At 43.5% G+C, this 23401-nt stretch overlaps 1 protein-coding gene across 4 annotated transcripts in view; it reads left to right on the forward strand.

Moving 5' to 3' along the window:
- Positions 1 to 23401, forward strand: part of LOC130363199 (lactoylglutathione lyase-like) — a 42312-nt gene that overhangs the window by 7497 nt on the left and 11414 nt on the right. For all 4 annotated transcript variants that reach the window (XM_056568664.1, XM_056568662.1, XM_056568663.1 and 1 more), the window contains exons 2-5: positions 1689 to 1875; positions 6785 to 6867; positions 15200 to 15340; positions 21137 to 21201. In XM_056568664.1, the coding sequence (XP_056424639.1) occupies positions 1831 to 1875; positions 6785 to 6867; positions 15200 to 15340; positions 21137 to 21201 (334 nt within the window). In that variant the 5' untranslated portion in view covers positions 1689 to 1830. The remainder of the gene's footprint in view (positions 1 to 1688; positions 1876 to 6784; positions 6868 to 15199; positions 15341 to 21136; positions 21202 to 23401) is intronic.

A 23401-nucleotide genomic window follows, 5' to 3' on the forward strand; every position in this document is an offset into this window, starting at 1 on the left:
TATCTGTGTCCTCTCATGTTCTCCCTGTGTTGTCCCCATGTTCTATCTGTGTCCTCTCATGTTCTCCCCATGTTCTCTCCATGTTCTTCCCAGTTTTCTTCCCGTGTTTTCTCCATGTTCTCCCCGTGTTGTCCCTCATTTTCTCCATGTGTTCTCTCCATGTTCTCCCCACCTTCTCCCCGTGTTCTCCCTGTGTTGTCCCCCATTTTCTCCTCATGTTCCCCCATTTGTTTTCTCCATGTTCTCCCCATGTTTTCCCTGTGTTGTCCCCTGTTTTCTCCTCATGTTCCCCCATGTGTTTTCTCCATGTTCTCCCCATGTTCTCCCCTGTGTTGTCCCCATGATCTCCCCCACATTCTCCCCATGTTCTCCCGTGTTCTCCCCGTGTTGTCCCCCATTTTTCCCTGTGTTCTCCCTGTGTTGTCCCCGTATTCTCCCCATGTTCCCCCATGTGTTTTCTCCATGTTCTCACCATGTTTTCCCTGTGTTCTCCCCATGTTCTCCCTGTGTTCTTCCCATGTTCTCCCTGTGTTGTCCCCCGTTTTCTCCCCATGTTCCCCCATGTGTTCTCCCCATGTTCTCCCTGTGTTGTCCCCATGTTTTATCTGTGTTCTCCCCATGTTCTCCCTGTGTTGTCCCCATGTTCTATCTGTGTCCTCTCATGTTCTCCCCATGTTCTCTCCATGTTCTTCCCAGTTTTCTTCCCGTGTTTTCTCCATGTTCTCCCCGTGTTGTCCCTCATTTTCTCCATGTGTTCTCTCCATGTTCTCCATCTTCTCCCCGTGTTCTCCCTGTGTTGTCCCCCATTTTCTCCTCATGTTCCCCCATTTGTTTTCTCCATGTTCTCCCCATGTTTTCCCTGTGTTGTCCCCTGTTTTCTCCTCATGTTCCCCCATGTGTTTTCTCCATGTTCTCCCCATGTTCTCCCCTGTGTTCTCCCCATGATCTCCCCCACATTCTCCCCATGTTCTCCCGTGTTCTCCCCGTGTTCTCCCCCATTTTTCCCTGTGTTCTCCCTGTGTTGTCCCCTGTATTCTCCCCATGTTCCCCCATGTGTTTTCTCCATGTTCTCACCATGTTTTCCCTGTGTTCTCCCCATGTTCTCCCTGTGTTGTCCCCCATTTTCTCCCCATGTTCCCCCATGTGTTCTCTCCATGTTCTCCCTGTGTTGTCCCCCGTTTTCTCCCCATGTGTTTTCTCCATGTTCTCCCCATGTTCCCCCATGTGTTTTCTCCATGTTCTCACCATGTTTTCCCTGTGTTCTCTCCATGTTCTCCCTGTGTTCTCCCCCTGTTCTCCCCATGTTCTCCCTGTGTTCTTCCCATGTTCTCCCTGTGTTGTCCCCCATTTTCTCCCCATGTTCCCCCATGTGTTCTCCCCATGTTCTTCTGTGTTTCCTCTGGGTTCTCCGGTTTCATCCCACACTCCAAACACCTTATAGGTCCATTGGATTGACGTTGGGCTTAGTGTATGTGTGAGAGAGGAATTAGATGGTCAGCCTCCTCAGGGACAGGTATGTACGGTGACATTCTGTGTGTTGTGCTGTGGAATATGTTGGTGCTGTATAAGCACTATAATAAATAATTCCTCCATTTCTCTTGTGCTCTATAGCAGCGGTCTCCATGGTATATCTGGTCATCAATAAAATAATAACATTTAATTACAGACTCTTCTATTTCTGTCCATAGAAATGAATCACTAGGTGAGTGACAAGACCGGTCGTCAGGAGCGGGCGTGACCAGAACTGCTGTGTGCACCTAACCCAGGACGGGCGTGTCACGGGCGGCAGGCTGTGCCTACACTTACCTGTCATCAGTGCTGGGGATAGACATGGAGGGGACACCGGAGGTGAATGAGGCTGATCCAGAAACACAGGTACGGCATATACACACCATACACACGATATACACATGATACACACAATGGGCACACACTGCATACACACAGCATATACACAACATACACATAATACACACACAAAGAGCACACACTGCATACACACAGCATATACACAACATACACATAACACACACACAAAGGGCACACACTGCATACACACAGCATACACAAAGCATATACACAACATACACATAATACACACACAAAGAGCACACACGGCATACACACAACATACACATGATAGACACAGCATAGCCCCACAGCTTACACATCATACACACATAAAGAGCACACACTGCATACACACAACATACACATAATACACACACAAAGAGCACACACTGCATACACACAACGTACACATGATACCAAGAGCACACACTGCATACATACAACATATGCATAATACACACACAAAGAGCACACACTGCATACACACAGCATACACTTAATACACACACAAAGAGCACACTGGATACACACAACATACACAGCATACACATGACATACACATGATACACACAAAGGGCGCACACTGCGTACACACAGCATATACCCACAACATACACATAATACACACACAAAGAGAACACACTGCATACACACAGCATATACACAACATACACATAACACACACACAAAGAGCACACACTGCATACACACAACATACACATAATACACACACAAAGAGCACACACTGCATACATACAACATATACATAATACACACACAAAGAGCACACACTGCATACACACAACATACACATGATACAAAGAGCACACACTGCATACATACAACATATACATAATACACACACAAAGAGCACACACAGCATACACTTAATACACACACCTGCATACACACAACATACACATAATACACACACAAAGAGCACACACTGCATACATACAAGATATACATAATACACACACAAAGAGCACACACAGCATACACACAGCATACACTTAATACACACACAAAGAGCACACACTGCATACACACAACATACACATAATACACACACAAAGAGCACACACTGCATACATACAACATACACATAATACACACACAAAGAGCACACACTGCATACACACAACATATACATAATACACACACAAAGAGCACACACTGCATACACACAGCATACACTTAATACACACACAAAGAGCACACACTGCATACACACAACATATACATAATACACACACAAAGAGCACACACTCCATACACACAGCATACACTTAATACACACACAAAGAGCACACACTGCATTTACACAACATACACAAAATACACACACAAAGAGCACACACTGCATACACACAACATATACATAATACACACAAAGAGCACACACTGCTTTCACACAACATATACATAATACACACAAAGAGCACACACTGCATACACACAACATATACATAATACACACAAAGAGCACACACTGCATACACACAGCATACACACAACATACATGATACACACAACATAGCCCCACAGCTTACACATCATACACACACATAAAGAGCACACACATTGCATACACACATATAACCATAACAAACACTTCATACGCATACAAAGAGCACACACAGCATACCCTCACAGCATACACACAACATACACACACTGCATATAAACAACATACACACACTGCATATACACAGCATACACACAACATACACACACTGCATATAAACATACACACACTGCATATACACAGAATACACACAACATACACACACTGCATATAAACATACACACACTGCATATACACAGAATACACACAACATACACACACTGCATATACACAACATACACACACTGCATATACACAGAATACACACAACATACACACACTACATATAAACAACATACACACACTGCATATACACAGCATACACACAACATACACACACTGCATATAAACATACACACACTGCATATACACAGAATACACACAACATACACACACTGCATATAAACAACATACACACACTGCATATACACAGCATACACACAACATACACACACTGCATATAAACATACACACACTGCATATACACAGCATACACACAACATACACACACTGCATATAAACAACATACACACACTGCATATACACAGCATACACACAACATACACACACTGCATATAAACATACACACACTGCATATACACAGCATACACACAACATACACACACTGCATATAAACAACATACACACACTGCATATACACAGCATACACACAACATACACACACTGCATATAAACATTCACACACTGCATATACACAGAATACACACAACATACACACACTGCATATAAACATTCACACACTGCATATACACAGAATACACACAACATACACACACTGCATATAAACATACACACACAGCATATACACAGAATACACACAACATACACACACTGCATATAAACATACACACACAGCATACCCTCACAGCATACACACAACATACACACACTGCATATAAACATACACACACAGCATACCCTCACAGCATACACACAACATACACACACTGCATATAAACATACACACACTGCATATACACAGAATACACACAACATACACACACTGCATATACACAGCATACACACAACATACACACACTGCATATAAACATACACACACTGCATTTACACAGAATACACACAACATACACACACTGCATATACACAGCATACACACAACATACACACACTGCATATAAACATACACACACAGCATATACACAGAATACACACAACATACACACACTGCATATACACAGCATACACACAACATACACACACTGCATATACACAGCATACACACAACATACACACACTGCATATACACAGCATACACACAACATACACACACTGCATACCTTACTATGTTTTATTATAATTAATAATAACTTGCAGCATCGCATGCTGTGAGCTGTAGTCCCACAATTGTTAGGAAGCCGTACGTTGCATTTCACTAATTATGATAATACAATTTATTTCTATTTCATTTTTTTTACACCCATCCTGCATCTTCTGTACTACAGATATCAGACATTCCTGAGAACACATAGAATAATATGTATGGAGGACAATGTATATTATAGAAATGTCTGTCATGAAACTAGGTTGAAAAAATATTATATATTCCTATACATTCACCAAAATCAGGACACTGCAGTGATGGTATATTCCCACGGGCCGCACAGGTCCAACCCTGCATTTATTTTAGAGATACTGTTATACATCAGATGCATGTATTATATAGTTATTATTATACACACCCTGTGACAGCAGAACACACCCCGTGACAGCAGTACACAGCAATGTTGTCCCACAGTCTATTACTCTGTGTCTCAGGTTACAACAGTCCAGGGGGGGGGAATCACAGCTTTGTGGACAACTTTTCAGAATTGATGAAGAATATTTCCCAACATCACCTGACCTGAGTACAGTACACAGTGTTACACATATAGTATCCTACTAACAATGTCGCACATCACCAGCTGAGAATTTAAAGTGTATCTTTAGTTTCAAAAGATTTTGAAAAACCTGCTTAATTTTGGGAGATTAACCCAGTGTTTCCCAACAAATGTGCATTTAGCTGTGGCTTTTGGCTGTCTGGGCAAACTGGGAGTTGTAGTTTTGCACACTGGTTGAGAAACACTGGATTATCCCCCATAGAGTGGTGACAATGTACCCCCTCCATCGCGCTCAGCTATTTCTCATCCTCTCCATTTCAGGGGGCAGGACAAGGGCTAAGATGTCTGCAAGTAGTAAACTCAGGCACTTCCTTTCTCATACTTCTCTATCCAATCGCAGCACAACACTCAGTCCTTCCTGCTATGCCATGACATAGTGCTTGTGAAAGTGCACTGAGCAGGTTGACACTGTGCTGGGCTTGAGTTGTGCAGTATGCTACTACAGATTGTATGTGGGGGGTGAACGGGTTGATGCAATGGGTTTGCAGGGTGTTTTATGAGCAGAAAGGAAAGAAACAGCAGCAGTATCAGAACAAGGAAGGGGTTACACTAATCACTGAGCTGATACTATTGCTGTTGCTGAGAGGCTAAAGGTAGGAAGAGATGATACCGCAGCTCTGTGGACATACAGCAGTAGGTACACTATTATGTACTCAAGGGGAAGCTGTCCTGAGTTTTATGGGTGGTGAGAGACGAGAGGGAAGCCTTGATTTACCTTTCAGGAACAGTGTGGATTATCTTTTAAAGGCAGACTATTTCAAAGATTACATGTACACAGCCCAAGATCTCCTGCAGAGAGCACATAATAATCCCCCACCTCCACTTCTTGTGTTCTGTCCTGGTCTAGCTGTTACTAGAGACAAATTTGCTTTGACAACGAGCATTGGATAGCAGAAAAGTAACATACATAGTGGCTTAGACCCTAGAGCTGTTTTGTGGGATAAGGATTAAAGGAAAACTGTCAGCCGGTTCACTCACACTAAACCAAATACACAGGGTTAAAGTGCGAGTGAACAGGATAAAATGATGTATAAGCGCCGCAGTTCCGGAGATACATGGTGATGTAAATGTCGTCTTATGCGCAATGGAGGCGGGAACCAGAATACCCAGCATCCCTGCCTCTGTCCCTTCTGCTCCCATATGAGCCTTTAGCATCCATAAATCTCGCTCTATATCAGTGGTCTCCAACCTGCGGACCTCCAGATGTTGCAAAACTACAACGCCCAGCATGCCCGGACAGCCAACGGCTGTCCGGGCATGCTGGGAGTTGTAGTTTTGCAACATCTGGAGGTCCGCAGGTTGGAGACCACTGCTCTATACTATTAGTTTGGAGTCCCCAGATTTACAACCCATTAAATCCATATGTATTTTTTTCTTCCCATTTTAGGACTTTATCTTGCAGCAGACCATGCTCCGGATTAAAGATCCCCATAAATCACTAACATTCTACAGTAAATGCCTTGGGATGAAGTAAGTCTCAGACTTGATGTTGATGTTTCGTTTTCACACACCTTTCTTATTACAGGAGTTTTTTTATGTCAGTCATTCGGGATCCGCCCACACATCACTTCCCAACATTCAGGAACTAGCCTGTAAAAATGGTGGGGGTAATGCAAACCCTTCCCCAATGTGGGTGCTCCTGGGGTGGGTGCTCCATCTATTTGCTGCTAAGAGTTGCAGACAAGTTTGGATAGTTGTTAAAGGGGTACTCCGGTGAAAACCTTTTTTCTTTTAAATCAACTGGTGGCAGAAAGTTAAACATATTTGTAAATTACTTCTATTAAAAAATCTTAATCCTTCCTGTACTTATTAGCTGCTGAATACTACAGAGGAAATTCTTTTCTTTTTGGAATGTTCTCTGATGACATCACGAGCACAGTGCTCTCTGCTGACGTTATTATAATAATAATAACAACGCTTTATTTATTGTCCTTAGTGGGATTTGAACCCAAGTCCCCAGCACTGCGAGGCAGCAGTGCTAACCACTCAGCCACCATGGTGCCCTTAGCATACACCTGCTATGCATGGTTGCTAAAATGGACAGAGATGTCAGCAGAGAGCACTGTGCTCGTGATGTCATCAGTGTTCCAAAAATAAAGGAGTTTCCTCTGTAGCATTCAGCAGCTAATAAGTACTGGAAGGATTAAGATTTTTTAATAGAAGTAATTTACAAATATGTTTAACTTTCTGCCACCAGTTGATTTAAAAGAAAAAAGCTTTTCACCGGAGTACCCCTTTAAAGTATAAAAGCAAACTTTACCTTTCCTGGAGCTGAGTGTGGTTACAGAAACTATAAAATCACTTTATCTACTCAACCAAGTGTCAAGGAGGTAGAGCTGAGCTGGTCCAGTGCCATAGCCTGGCACACCTCCTTGCTCCCCCTTACCTCCAAGACCCTGATTGATAGACCTTCAGAGCCCTGCTTACTGACCACTAAGATGTCCCTGTCCAGAGCCGAACTATAGTCACACTCTGGGTAGGGACAATAAAACATAACTTCCTACAGGACATACAGGAACTGATAATAGAAGTCATTTACAAATCTGTATAACTTTATGTTTACAGTTGATTTAAAAACCATATTTGTTTATCCAGAATACCCCTTTAACAGGTGTAAAGAATGGTCGACAGTGCATACATAATCTGAGATTTTGACCCCTGGTACTGGCCGCAGCAATCTAACATGGAGACGGTGGTGGGTGTCTCAGCCTGCCATCCAGTAGTTTTTACATATGTATCTGTATTATAATACAGTAGTCCCTCACGTTACAATATTAATCAGTTCCCGGACGACCATTGTATGTTGAAACCATTGTATGTTGAGACCATAACTCTATGGAAACCTGGTAATTGGTTCTGAAGCCACCAAAATGTCATCCAAAAACAAGAAAAAGTGAGAATTAAAGAAAAATAAGTAGATAACTAATATAGATAAAGCAAGTCCTTACATATAAAAGTAAGAAAGAGCTGATGGTAGCAGTAATCACTGTCTATTTCAGTGTTTCCCAACCAGGGTGCCTCCAGCTGTTGCAAAACTACAGCTCCCAGCATGCCCGGACAGCCTTTGGCTGTCCGGGCATGCTGGGAGTTGTAGTTTTGCAACAGCTGGAGGCACTCTCGTTGGGAAACACTGGTCTATGTAGATAACAGGAGCTTCTTCAGGGTCCTGTACAGTACATGCAATGTCCTGAAAAAGTAACATTGAGCCGCCTTCACCTGGTGTCCAAAGGAGCATATAACCCTGGCACAGGTAAAGAGTACAGAACATGTAATACCTCTTTGTACTGTAGGGGGCACTACCAGACACCAGTCAGTGCATACACTTCAGTAATACAGGTAAAGAGTACAGAACATGTAATACCTCCCTGTACTGTAGGGGGCGCTACCAGACACCAGTCAGTGCATACACTTCAGTAATACAGGTAAAGAGTACAGGACATGTAATACCTCCCTGTACTGTAGGAGGCGCTACCAGACACCAGTTAGTGTATACGCTTAAGTAATACAGGTAAAGAGTATAGAACATCTAATACCTCTCTGTACTGTAGGGGGCGCTACCAGATACCAGTCAGTGCATACACTTCAGTAATACAGGTAAAGAGTACAGAACATGTAATACCTCCCTGTACTGTAGAGGGCGCTACCAGACACCAGTCTGTCCATTCTGATTGGTCAGTTCTTCCTGCCATTGACAAGTTTCACAGATCTGGACTGTCTGTACATTGAATGTTGAGTCTGGTTTCAAGTTACAATGGTCCTGAAAAGATCATTGTGTGTTGAAACTATTGTATGTTGGAGCCATTGTAAGTTGAAGGATCACTGTATGTACAGTGCATAGTATAGTATAGTATTCGGCCCCCTTGAACTTTTTGACCTTTTGCCACATTTCAGGCTTCAAACATAAAGATATAAAACTGTAATTTTTGTGGAGAATCAACAACAAGTGGGACACAGTCATGAAGTGGAATGAAATTTTTGGGATATTTCAAACTTTTTTAACAAATAAAAAACTGAAAAATTGGGCGTGCAAAATTATTCAGCCCCTTTAATTTCAGTGCAGCAAACTCTCTCCAGAAGTTCAGTGAGGATCTCTGAATGATCCAATGTTGACCTAAATGACTAATGATGATAAATAAAATCCACCTGTGTGTAATCAAGTCTCCGTATAAATCACCTGCACTGTGATAGTCTCAGAGGTCCGTTTAAAGCGCAGAGAGAGCATCATGAAGAACAAGGAGCACACCAGGCAGGTCCGAGATACTGTTGAAGAGCCGTTTAAAGCCGGATTTGGATGCAAAAAGATTTCCCAAGCTTTAAACATTCCAAAGAGCACTGTGCAAGCGATAATATTGAAATGGAAGTAGTACCAGACCACTGCAAATCTACGAAGACCGGGCCGTCCCTCTAAAACTTTCAGCTCATACAAGGAGAAGACTGATCAGAGATGCAGCCAAGAGGCCCATGATCACTCTGGATGAACTGATCTACAGCTGAGGGGGGAGACTCTGTCCATAGGACAACAATCAGTCGTATACTGCACAAATCTGCCCTTTATGGAAGAGTGGCAAGAAGAAAGCCATTTCTTAACCCCTTAAGGACCAGGCCATTTTACACCTTCGGACCAGAGCGTTTTTTGAACATCTGACCACTGTCACGTTAAACATTAATAACTCTGTGATGCTTTTACTTATCATTCTGATTCTGAGATTGTTTTTTTGTGACGTATTCTACTTTATTTTGGTGGTAAATTTTCGGTGTTACTTGCATCCTTTTTTGGTGAAAAATACCCAAATTTCATGAAAATTTTGAAAATTTAGCATTTTTCTAACTTTGAAGCTCTCTGCTTGTAAGGAAAATGGATATTCCCAATAAATTTTATTTTTATTCACAAATACAATATGTCCACTTTATGTTGGCATCATAAAATGGACATATTTTTGCTTTTTGAAAATATTAGAGGGCTTCAAAGTAAAGCAGCAATTTTCAAAAATTACATGAAAATTGCTCAATCTGAAGGGACAGATGTTAAAGAACTACAACTCCCAGCATGCCTGGGCAGTCTAGGCATGCTGAGAGTTGTAGTTTGGCAACATCTGGAGGGCTGCCGTTTGGGCACCACTGTAACAGTGCTCTCCAAACTGTGACCCTCCAGATGTTGCAAAACTACAACTCCCAGCATGCCCAGACAGCCTTTGGCTGTCTGGGCATGCTGGGAGTTGCAGTTTGGTCTTCCTAGTGGTTGCCACAGTAAAGATCACTTTACTTTCACTTTCAATTCCCCCTTCCCCCACAGTAGTTTCCCTACCTGACCCAGGATCCAGCAGTCTCCAGCAACGATCGGGGTCTCCAGGCATCTTCTCCTGCAGGTACCGACCTCCATCTTCTTCCCACGATCCCCTCGACATCCAGGGGTGGCCAGAACGGGGGGGTTGCCATGGCAACCCACTGTCCTGCTCTGCCATTGGTTAGAATCAATTCTGACCAATGGCAGGGGATAGGAGGAAATTGCAGCATTGCGACTTCACTCCTACCCTTCAGGATGATCTGGGTTGTCACTGACAGGTCAGATCATCACAATTTTCCGGGTGATCAGGTCACCAGAGACCCGATCAGCCCGGAATAGGAGAAAATCGCATGTCTGAATTGACATGCGATTCTCTGCGATCGCCGACATGGGGGGGTCCCGGGACCCCCCCTAGGCATTTGCACGCCATGCCTGCTGAAGGATTTCAGCAGGAATGCCGTTCCGATCTCTGCCTGGCGCGCGGCAGAGACCCGAGAAACACCAGGACGTTCTGGAACGTCCTTGATCCTTAAAGCCCAGGGTGCAGGGACGTTCCAGAACGTCCTTGGTCCTTAACTGGTTAAAGATAACCATAAAAAGTGTTGTTTAAAGTTTGCCACAAGCCACCTGGGAAACACCAAACATGTGGAAGAAGGTGCTCTGGTCAGATGAAACCAAAATCCAACTTTTTGGCAACAATGCAAAACGTTATTTTTGGCGTAAAAGCAACACAGCTCATCACCCTGAACACACCATCCCCACTGTCAAACATGGTGGTGACAGCATCATGGTTTGGGCTTTTCTTCAGCAGGGACAGGGAAGATGGTTAAAATTGATGGGAAGATGGATGGAGCCAAATACAGGACCATTCTGGAAGAAAACCTGATGGAGTCTGCAAAAGACCTGAGACTGGGATGGAGATTTGTCTTCCAACAAGACAGTGATCCAAAACATAAAGCAAAATCTACAATGTAATGGTTCCCAAATAAACATATCCAGGTGTTAGAATGGCCAAGCCACAGTCCAGACCGCAATCCAATGGAGAATCTGTGGAATGAACTGAAAACTGCTGTTCACAAACGCTCTCCATCCAACCTCACTGAGCTCCAGCTGTTCACAAACGCTCTCCACCCAACCTCACTGAGCTCCAGCTGTTCACAAACGCTCTCCATCCAACCTCACTGAGCTCCAGCTGTTCACAAACGCTCTCCATCCAACCTCACTGAGCTCCAGCTGTTCACAAACGCTCTCCATCCAACCACACTGAGCTCCAGCTGTTCACAAACGCTCTCCATCCAACCTCACTGAGCTCCAGCTGTTCACAAACGCTCTCCACCCAACCTCACTGAGCTCCAGCTGTTCACAAACGCTCTCCATCCAACCTCACTGAGCTCCAGCTGTTCACAAACGCTCTCCATCCAACCTCACTGAGCTCCAGCTGTTCACAAACGCTCTCCACCCAACCTCACTGAGCTCCAGCTGTTCACAAACGCTCTCCATCCAACCTCACCGAGCTCCAGCTGTTCACAAACGCTCTCCATCCGACCTCACTGAGCTCCAGCTGTTCACAAACGCTCTCCATCCGACCTCACTGACCTCCAGCTGTTCACAAACGCCCTCCATCCAACCTCACTGAGCTCCAGCTGTTCACAAATGCTCTCCATCCAACCTCACCGAGCTCCAGCTGTTCACAAACGCTCTCCATCCAACCTCACTGAGCTCCAGCTGTTCACAAACGCTCTCCATCCAACCTCATTGAGCTCCATCTGTTCACAAACGCCCTCCATCCGACCTCACTGAGCTCCAGCTGTTCACAAACGCTCTCCACCCAACCTCACTGAGCTCCAGCTGTTCACAAACGCTCTCCATCCAACCTCACCGAGCTCCAGCTGTTCACAAACACTCTCCATCCAACCTCACTGAGCTCCAGCTGTTCACAAACGCTCTCCATCCAACCACACTGAGCTCCAGCTGTTCACAAACGCTCTCCATCCAACCTCACTGAGCTCCAGCTGTTCACAAACGCTCTCCATCCAACCTCACTGACCTCCAGCTGTTCACAAACACTCTACATCCAACCTCACTGAGCTCCAGCTGTTCACAAACGCTCTCCATCCAACCTCACTGACCTCCAGCTGTTCACAAACACTCTCCATCCAACCTCACTGAGCTCCAGCTGTTCACAAACGCTCTCCATCCAACCACACTGAGCTCCAGCTGTTCACAAACGCTCTCCATCCAACCTCACTGAGCTCCAGCTGTTCACAAACGCCCTCCATCCAACCTCACTGAGCTCCAGCTGTTCACAAACGCTCTCCATCCAACCTCACTGACCTCCAGCTGTTCACAAACGCTCTCCATCCAACCTCACTGAGCTACAGCTGTTCACAAACGCCCTCCATCCAACCTCACTGAGCTCCAGCTGTTCACAAACGCCCTCCATCCAACCTCACTGAGCTCCAGCTGTTCACAAATGCCCTCCATCCAACCTCACTGAGCTCCAGCTGTTCACAAACGCTCTCCATCCAACCTCACTGACCTCCAGCTGTTCACAAACACTCTACATCCAACCTCACTGAGCTCCAGCTGTTCACAAACGCTCTCCATCCAACCTCACTGACCTCCAGCTGTTCACAAACACTCTCCATCCAACCTCACTGAGCTCCAGCTGTTCACAAACGCTCTCCATCCAACCTCACTGAGCTCCAGCTGTTCACAAACGCTCTCCATCCAACCTCACTGACCTCCAGCTGTTCACAAACACTCTACATCCAACCTCACTGAGCTCCAGCTGTTCACAAACGCTCTCCATCCAACCTCACTGACCTCCAGCTGTTCACAAACACTCTCCATCCAACCTCACTGAGCTCCAGCTGTTCACAAACGCTCTCCATCCAACCACACTGAGCTCCAGCTGTTCACAAACGCTCTCCATCCAACCTCACTGAGCTCCAGCTGTTCACAAACGCCCTCCATCCAACCTCACTGAGCTCCAGCTGTTCACAAACGCTCTCCATCCAACCTCACTGACCTCCAGCTGTTCACAAACGCTCTCCATCCAACCTCACTGAGCTACAGCTGTTCACAAACGCCCTCCATCCAACCTCACTGAGCTCCAGCTGTTCACAAACGCCCTCCATCCAACCTCACTGAGCTCCAGCTGTTCACAAATGCCCTCCATCCAACCTCACTGAGCTCCAGCTGTTCACAAACGCTCTCCATCCAACCTCACTGACCTCCAGCTGTTCACAAACACTCTCCATCCAACCTCACTGAGCTACAGCTGTTCACAAACTCCCTCCATCCAACCTCACTGAGCTCCAGCTGTTCACAAACGCTCTCCATCCAACCTCACTGAGCTCCAGCTGTTCACAAATGCTCTCCATCCAACCACACTGAGCTCCAGCTGTTCACAAACGCTCTCCATCCAACCTCACTGAGCTCCAGCTGTTCACAAACGCTCTCCATCCAACCTCACTGAGCTCCAGCTGTTCACAAACGCTCTCCATCCAACCTCACTGAGCTCCAGCTGTTCACAAACGCTCTCCATCCAACCACACTGAGCTCCAGCTGTTCACAAACGCTCTCCATCCAACCTCACTGAGCTCCAGCTGTTCACAAACGCTCTCCATCCAACCACACTGAGCTCCAGCTGTTCACAAACGCTCTCCATCCAACCTCACTGAGCTCCAGCTGTTCACAAACGCTCTCCATCCAACCTCACTGAGCTCCAGCTGTTCACAAACGCCCTCCATCCGACCTCACTGAGCTCCAGCTGTTCACAAACGCTCTCCACCCAACCTCACTGAGCTCCAGCTGTTCACAAACGCTCTCCATCCAACCTCACTGAGCTCCAGCTGTTCACAAACGCTCTCCATCCAACCTCACTGAGCTCCAGCTGTTCACAAACGCCCTCCATCCGACCTCACTGAGCTCCAGCTGTTCACAAACGCTCTCCATCCAATCACACTGAGCTCCAGCTGTTCACAAACGCTCTCCATCCAACCTCACTGAGCTCCAGGAGGAATGTGCAAAAATGTAAGTCTCTCCATGTGCAAAACTGATAGAGACCTACCCCAAGCGACTTACAGCTGTAATCACAGCAAAAGGTGGCGCTACAAAGTATTAACTTAAGGGGGCTGAATAAGTTTACATGCCCAATTTTTCAGTTTTTATTTGTTACAAAAGTTTGAAATATCCAATAAATTTCAATCCACTTCATGATTGTGTCTCACTTGTTGTTGATTCTTCACAAAAAATTACAGTTTTATATCTTTATGGTTGAAGCCTGAAATGTGGCAAAAGGTCGAAAAGTTCAAGGGGGCCGAATTCTTTCACTTTGCACTGTATATGACATACATTCACATATACTTACCTGCAAAGGCAGAACATACAGCTGAGGAGCCCTCAAAGGTCAAGTGTCCATTTAAAATAAGAGGCAGCTATGTACTAAGGATTGTTCCTTCAATAGAGAATACACGGTTTATCCTCTCACTATGTGTCGGCCTTTCTCCTTAGTCTCCTCCTCAAACTGGATTCCCCCTCCATGAAGTTCTCACAGTATGTCCTGGGTTATGAGGACGGTCAGGATATCCCAAAAGACATGAAGGAGAGGGAGGCCTGGGCCTATTCCTGCAAAGGGACCGTCGTGCTGACACAGTAAGTGATGTCTATGGAGGTCACTGTATACAGTACAGGATATAGTTACATGTATATATCTATGGAGGTCACTGTATACAGTACAGGATATAGTTACATGTATATGTCTATGGAGGTCACTGTATACAGAACAGGATATAGTTACATATATATATCTATGGAGGTCACTGTATACAGTACAGGATATAGTTACATGTATATGTCTATGGAGGTCACTGTATACAGTACAGGATATAGTTACATGTATATATCTATGGAGGTCACTGTGTACAGTACAGGATATAGTTACATGTATATATCTATGGAGGTCACTGTGTACAGTACAGGATATAGTTACATGTATATATCTATGGAGGTCACTGTGTACAGTACAGGATATAGTTACATGTATATATCTATGGAGGTCACTGTATACAGTACAGGCTATAGTTACATGTATATATCTATGGAGGTCACTGTGTACAGTACAGGCTATAGTTACATGTATATATCTATGGAGGTCACTGTATACAGTACAGGCTATAGTTACATGTATATATCTATGGAGGTCACTGTGTACAGTACAGGCTATAGTTACATGTATATATCTATGGAGGTCACTGTATACAGTACAGGATATAGTTACATGTATATATCTATGGAGGTCACTGTGTACAGTACAGGATATAGTTACATGTATATATCTATGGAGGTCACTGTGTACAGTACAGGGTATAGTTACATGTATATATCTATGGAGGTCACTGTATACAGTACAGGATATAGTTACATGTATATATCTATGGAGGTCACTGTGTACAGTACAGGATATAGTTACATGTATATATCTATGGAGGTCACTGTGTACAGTACAGGATATAGTTACATGTATATATCTATGGAGGTCACTGTATACAGTACAGGATATAGTTACATGTATATATCTATGGAGGTCACTGTATACAGTACAGGATATAGTTACATGTATATAATCTATGGAGGTCACTGTATACAGTACAGGATATAGTTACATGTATATATCTATGGAGGTCACTGTATACAGTACAGGATATAGTTACATGTATATATCTATGGAGGTCACTGTATACAGTACAGGATATAGTTACATGTATATATCTATGGAGGTCACTGTATACAGTACAGGATATAGTTACATGTATATATCTATGGAGGTCACTGTATACAGTACAGGATATAGTTACATGTATATATCTATGGAGGTCACTGTATACAGTACAGGATATAGTTACATGTATATATCTATGGAGGTCACTGTATACAGTACAGGGTATAGTTACATGTATATATATATGAAAACTATAGACAGAGACCTTCAGATGTGGGGCCGATAGCCTCACTGTACCAGTCATCAGACTTTGTATTTTTTTTAATAAATTTTTTTTTTTTTTGCAGAGTCTGGTTTTTTTTATTTCATCTGGTTTTATAGCTTTTTTAAACTTATTTTTATATTTGCTTTATTTTCACAAAACTTATTTGCACTTTTAAGTGTTGAATTCCTGACATTACTTTCTGCTTGTGTTTGAACAGGTCTTTTATTCATTTAAAAAATGTTCACACATGCTTAGAAAGATTAGAAGGTTTGTTCCCCCCTCAGATTGACGCTGCTCCAGTGTTCACAGCCAAAGGTGCCGCAATGACATCGTACATCGTACATCTGACATTTCAGCCAATCTCCGGCCTCTGGCAGCTCATAAAGGTGGAGACGGCCGATTGGCTCGTGTTTAATGTACATAATGTCATCACAGTAATTGCAAAAAGGGCATCGGAGTGACAGCGACGCGATCTGCGGGGTTAGTAAACTTTTTTGTTTTTTTAACCCTGGTGTAAGACTTTATGAACATTTCAAAAGCTAATGGAAAACCCCTTTAAAGGGGTACTCCGGTGGAAAACTGTTTTTTTTTTTTTTTTAATCAACTGGTGCCGGAAAGTTAAACAGGTTTGTGAATTACTTCTATAAAAAAAATCTTAATCCTTCCAGTACTCATTAACTGCTGAATACTACAGAGGAAATTCTTTTCTTTTTGGAACACAGAGCTCTCTGCTGACATCACGAGCACAGTGCTCTCTGCTGACATCTCTGTCCATTTTAGGAACTGTCTGGAGCAGCATATGTTTGCTATGGGGATTTTCTCCTACTCTGGACAGTTTTTAAAATGCACAGAGATGTCAGCAGAGAGCGCTGTGCTCGTGATGTCAGCAGAGAGCTCTGTGTTCCAAAAAGAAAATAATTTCTTCTGTAGTAATCAGAAGCTAATAAGTACTGGAAGGATTAAGCTTTTTTTAATAGAAGTAATTTACAAATCTGTTTAACTTTCTGGCACCAGTTGATTAAAAAAAATAAAAAGTTTTCCACTGGAGTTCCCCTTTAAGGTATGTTAATGGTCTGTATTGGGTTTGAGTTTTTTATTAATAAAAATACAAAATAAAAAACAAAAACAACGCTATATCCATACAAGGAAATCTATGTGTATCAATAATTGTGTTTGCATACAATTGTACCCAATGCTGTGGAATGGAGATTGGACACTGAGCCTCATAATAGACTGACACGTCCTGTTCTGTATGATCTCTTCTCAGTCATTAGAGGGCGGGGTCACCTGTCATTTCATTATAAGAAGAGGAAGGGACACCAGTCATCCTATTATTACAATGTAAGGTTTCTCTTCTATTATAAAGCTGGAGGCAGATGACACAGGAGCCCCGCTAAGAGGTCACAGCTCCTCATCCCTCTCCCTGCACCCTGACCGTTGCACGTTAGGATGGGTTCACACCACGATTTTCTATACAGTTTTTGGATACGTTTTTTTTTTTTTTTTTTAAACGTATGCAACCGTACAGCAAACCGTGGCCATAGACTTTCCATTCAAAACCGTATGCACCATACAGCCGTACAGACCTGTATGTGCGTACGGTTCCATCCAGTTTGCACCATACGGTTTTTGACTTTCACAGTTATTTTTCTTGGAATTTCAATCAAACAAGTGAATCTTTATTCATAATTGAGTGAAAAGTTCAAAACGTATACTTTTTTTTTCTTATAAAACGGATGCAACCGGACATCACTTTTCAAACTGTATACAGATAAAACTTTGTGCACACGTTTTGATACAGCTTAGTCAGGTTTTGAGGAATCCGTTTTTTTTATCAAAAACCTGAAAAAAAAACTGTATTGCAAAAACGTGGTGTGAACCTACCCTTACAGAGCATGTCCACAATGCATTTCTATAGAAGCTATGAGTTCAGACTACAGGCTCCTATGTTCCATGTGGCTGTTGTAAAATATACAGTGTATGTACATACAGAGGAAAAAGGTGCTCGGCACCGGGTCTTGCAAAAGTCTTTGTTGTCGGGGGTAACTGTACTGTAAACTTGGGTGGTGCAGTGGCACTTAAACAGAGATGCGACAATATAGAAGAAAAGAATAACAGCGCAGCACTCACCCTTTTCAGTGATTTATTTCAGATCCATAAACATTCCATGTGATGATCCAAGTACAGTGAGGTTCGTGGGGAGGACAGGAGAGAGCTCCAAAGAGCTCTTGCGGCAACGTTTCGCGGCAAAAACCGCTTGGTCACCTGAGGGTGCTGGGAGTTGTAGTTTTGAAACATCTGGAGGTCCGCAGGTTGAAGACCACTGGGATAGGGGATAAGATGTCTGATCGCAAGGGGTCCTGCTGCAGGGGCCCCCCGCGATCACCCGTAGCACTCAGCATTCAAAACAAATGCCGGGTTCCTACGGCAGTGGTCATGACGTCACGGCCATGCCCCTTGTGAGGTCACGCCACGCCCCCTCCATTCATGTCTATGGGAGGGGGCGTGTCGGCCGACACGCCCCCTCCCGTAGACATGAATGGAGGGTCCGTGATGTGACGTCACAAGGGAGCGTGGTCGTGACGGCCTCCGACTCTGAGCATTCCTAACAAAATGTTCAAAACGCTGGAGCACCGGAGTATCCCTTTAACCACCCAATACCCCATAATGACAAAGTGACAACAGAATGCTACAAATCCTTTTGCCCGTAAGTCTTCTGTGAGGCGGAATTTTTTCAAAATAATTAAAGGGGTTATCCAGGAAGAAAACTGGCTCCAGAAAGTTAAACAGATTTGTACATTACTTCCTTTAAAAAATCTTAATCCTTTCAGTACTTATGAGCTTCTGAAGTTAAGGTTGTTCTTTTCTAAGTGCTCTCTGATGAAACTTGTCTCGGGAAACGCCCAGTTTAGAGGGGATTTGCTTCTAAACTGGGCGGTTCCCGAGACACCTGTCATCAGAGAGCACTTAGACACAAAAGAACAACCTTAACTTCAGCAGCTCATAAGTACTGAAAGGATTAAGATTTTTTTAATAGAAGTAATTTACAAATCTGTTTAACTTTCTGGAGCCAGTTGATATATAAAAAATTTTTTTTTCCTGGATAACCCCTTTAAATTAAATCCTGGTAAGTAAACATGAGGGAGGAGCCACAGCGCTATGTAGTCGCACTGGTCTGCAGCACTCAGCTTTGATTGACACTCGGACTACTGGGATTTGCATGAAGTTCCCAGCACTCATGGTGTCAGTCAAACTCAGGAGGAGGGTGGAGTCAGTGTGAGTACATGCCAGCGTGGCTCCACCCCCATGCCTATATACTGGGTGCCAGGAGCAGGAATTATACTGAACTTATTACCACACCGTATAACCTTGTGAGGGAGCACATAACCCCACAAGGTGCGTTAGAAAGTGCACAGGGACTGCCCCATAATATTACATTGTGCTTCAGAATGGAGGGTTTTATTTTTGTTTTGTTTTCTAATTTGGCCTAAACAATTAACCCCTTAAGGACTCAGCCCATTTTGGCTTTAAGGACTCAGACAATTTAATTTTTACGTTTTCATTTTTTCCTCCTCGCCTTCTAAAAATCATAACTCTTTTATATTTTCATCCACAGACTAGTATGAGGGCTTGTTTTTTGCGCGACCAGTTGTCCTTTGTAATGACATAACTCATTATATCATAAAATGTATGGCGCAACCAAAAAACACTATTTGTGTGGGGAAATACTATTAGAGATCGCGGGCGTCGGCCATTGCCGGCAGGTCCCTGGCTGCGATCAGCAGCCGGGATCAGCCGCGCATGACACGGGCATCACTCTGATGCCCGCGGTTATGCACAGGACGTAAATGTACGTCCTGGTGCGTTAAGTACCACCGCACCAGGACGTACATTTACGTCCTGCGTCCTTAAGGGGTTAAAGGGGTTATCCAGGAAAAAAAAAAATTTATAGATCAACTGGCTCCAGAAAGTTAAACAGATTTGTAAATTACTTCTATTAAAAAAAATCTTAATCCTTTCAGTACTTATGAGCTTCTGAAGTTAAGGTTGTTCTTTTCTGTCTAAGTGCTCTCTGATGACACCTGTCTCGGGAAACACCCAGTTTAGAAGCAAATCCCCATAGCAAACCTCTTCTAAACTGGGCGGTTCCCGAGACAGATGTCATCAGAGAGGATTTAGGCAGAAAAGAACAACCTTAACTTCAGAAGCTCATAAGCACTGAAAGGATTAAGATTTTTTAATAGAAGTAAATTACAAATCTGTTTAACCTTCCGGAGCCAGTTGATATATATATATATATATAAAAAAGTATTTTTTTCCTGGAATACCCCTTTAAATTATGCAGCAAACATGAAACCCACTGCCCCATAATTTTTTTGAGCTTTCAAATATGGACCAAAATATTGTGTGCACTTGGCTTCACACCTGGGTCCTGCAGGTAACGCTCTGTCTCTATTTCTTGCAGCAACTGGGGCAGCGAAAACGACGAGAAACCCTTTCATAACGGCAACACGGACCCCCTGGGCTTCGGTAAGTGACATCACTCAGGACCTTCCGGTGGATCTTTGACCTCGGTCATAGTCAGTTGTGTATTGTACCAGGAAGTCATCTGTTCATAGTAAGGATATTTACTGTGACATTTCTCATATTTTATGTACAAAAAAGGAAATTTGCAACAGCACTCTAGGTCAAAAAATGGAGGCTCTTAGCGCACTTTTTGATCAAAATGTGTCCCCCCATCCACCACGCGGAGGTGGCCTCATATCGGATGGGACCCTAACATGATAACTCACCTCTGCTGTGCATATAGCCTCTGTGTGACATGTTGGATCAGCCATTGACTAAACCACCTACAGTCTGGGAGGGGTGGGGGTGCACGGCTAAAGAGGGGGCCACCCCCCCCCCCCCCAACTTACAAAGTAAAAACAAAAGGAAAAATAGCCAGCACAACAACCTAATACACAGGTGCCCGCTGCTGTGGCAAATAAGAAATGTACAAAAAAGGAAATGTGCAACAGCACTCTAGATCAAAAAATCGAGCTAGAGTGCTGTTGCAAGTTTCCTTTTTTGTACATTTTGTATTTGCCACAGCAGCGGGCACCTGTGTATTAGGTTGTTGTGCTGGCTATTTCTCATATTTTATGTTTATTAGTATTAGGAGATTATCGCATTATAGGTCTCTGTTGCATTTGGCTTAGGCTGAGTTCAGCACTAGGAGGACACTAGAGATGAGAGAACTTACAGTAAATTCGATTCGTCACGAACTTCTCGGCTCGGCAGTTGATGTTGATGACTTATCCTGTGCAAATTAGTTCAGCTTTCCGTGCTCCGGTGGGCTGGAAAAGGTGGATACATTCCTAGGAAAGAGTCTCCTAGGACTGTATCCACCTTTTCCAGCCACCGGAGCACCTGAAAGCTGAACTAATTTATGCAGGAAAAGTTATCAACTGCCGAGCCGAGAAGTTTGTGCCGAATCGAATTTACTGTAAGTTCGCTCATCTCTAGAGGACACCATGGGGGGTATTTCTCAATTTTGCCTGTTGACAGTTTCTTTTTACCCTTTTTTTTTTTTCTCTTTGGATTTCGTGGACATGCACCAAATTTATCATTTGGTGCACGTTGTTAGTAATTTTGGCTCAAATGTTGAAATCAGCCGTTCACAGCGTCTTTTACACAGAACTTGCCGCCACTTTCAGCGTATTTTACCCCTTGTGCAGCCATTTCGGGGTCCCTCTTGCAGTCTATCAGCAAGGGACGTGAGTTATTTTCTTTTGTGGGGTTTATAGTCACCAAGTGAAATGGATTTTATTTTCAACTTGAGTATTTTTTTTTTTTTTTGTTACTTTAGTGCAGTGGTCTTCAACCTGCGGACCTCCAGATGTTGCAAAACTACAATTCCCAGCATGCCCAGACAGCCGTTGGCTGTCCGGGCATGCTGGGAGTTGTAGTTTCACAACATCTGGAGGTCTGCAGGTTGGAGACCACTGCTTTAGTGTTTACCTTTCCTGAACCTGTGCGGCCATGTCCAATGCCGGCTCAACGGAGGGTGAAGGTTCCTCAGAGACAACTATGTCGCAGGATAGTATTGAGCAGCCCCGGAGGTGTCACTGCTTTCACCAAAAAAATAATTTTAATGTATTTTGACGCCTTTACATTTTCTGACATTGCTAAGTGTGTATTCCATGTGCAAAATTTCTTGGCGGTGATTTGCGCCAAAAAAAAAACCCCTAAAGGCGCAAAATTGCACCAAAGATCGATTGGCGCAAATTATGAATTACTGACTAAAGGTAAAATCACACATGGGACCATGTGATTTTGATAAAGTTGTAAAAATGACAGTGGAGAAAATGCGCCAAACTTTGGTGCAAAAAGACACTGCGCCAAAGTTACGTAAAAAAAAACCACATAAATCCTTTGATAAATACCCCCCCCCCCCCCCATATCCTGTACTGCACAGGAATGACATTAGGAATAGGGATCAGTCAGGGATGGTAGGGGGAGGAGGAGACGTTCCAGTCCTCAGCACTTCAGGGAATAGGAAACACCTCTTTTATTTTAAAATATTTTATTATATTATTAATCCTTACAGAGTTTTACATAAATGCACACCGTAAAGCATAATCATCAATTTACATCATTGATATATATATATATATATATATTTATATATATATACAGTGGTCCCTCAACATATGATATTAATTGGTTCCAGGAGAACCATCATATTTTG

The sequence above is a fragment of the Hyla sarda genome, chromosome 3 (genome assembly GCF_029499605.1).
Source record: "Hyla sarda isolate aHylSar1 chromosome 3, aHylSar1.hap1, whole genome shotgun sequence".
Taxonomy (NCBI): domain Eukaryota; kingdom Metazoa; phylum Chordata; class Amphibia; order Anura; family Hylidae; genus Hyla; species Hyla sarda.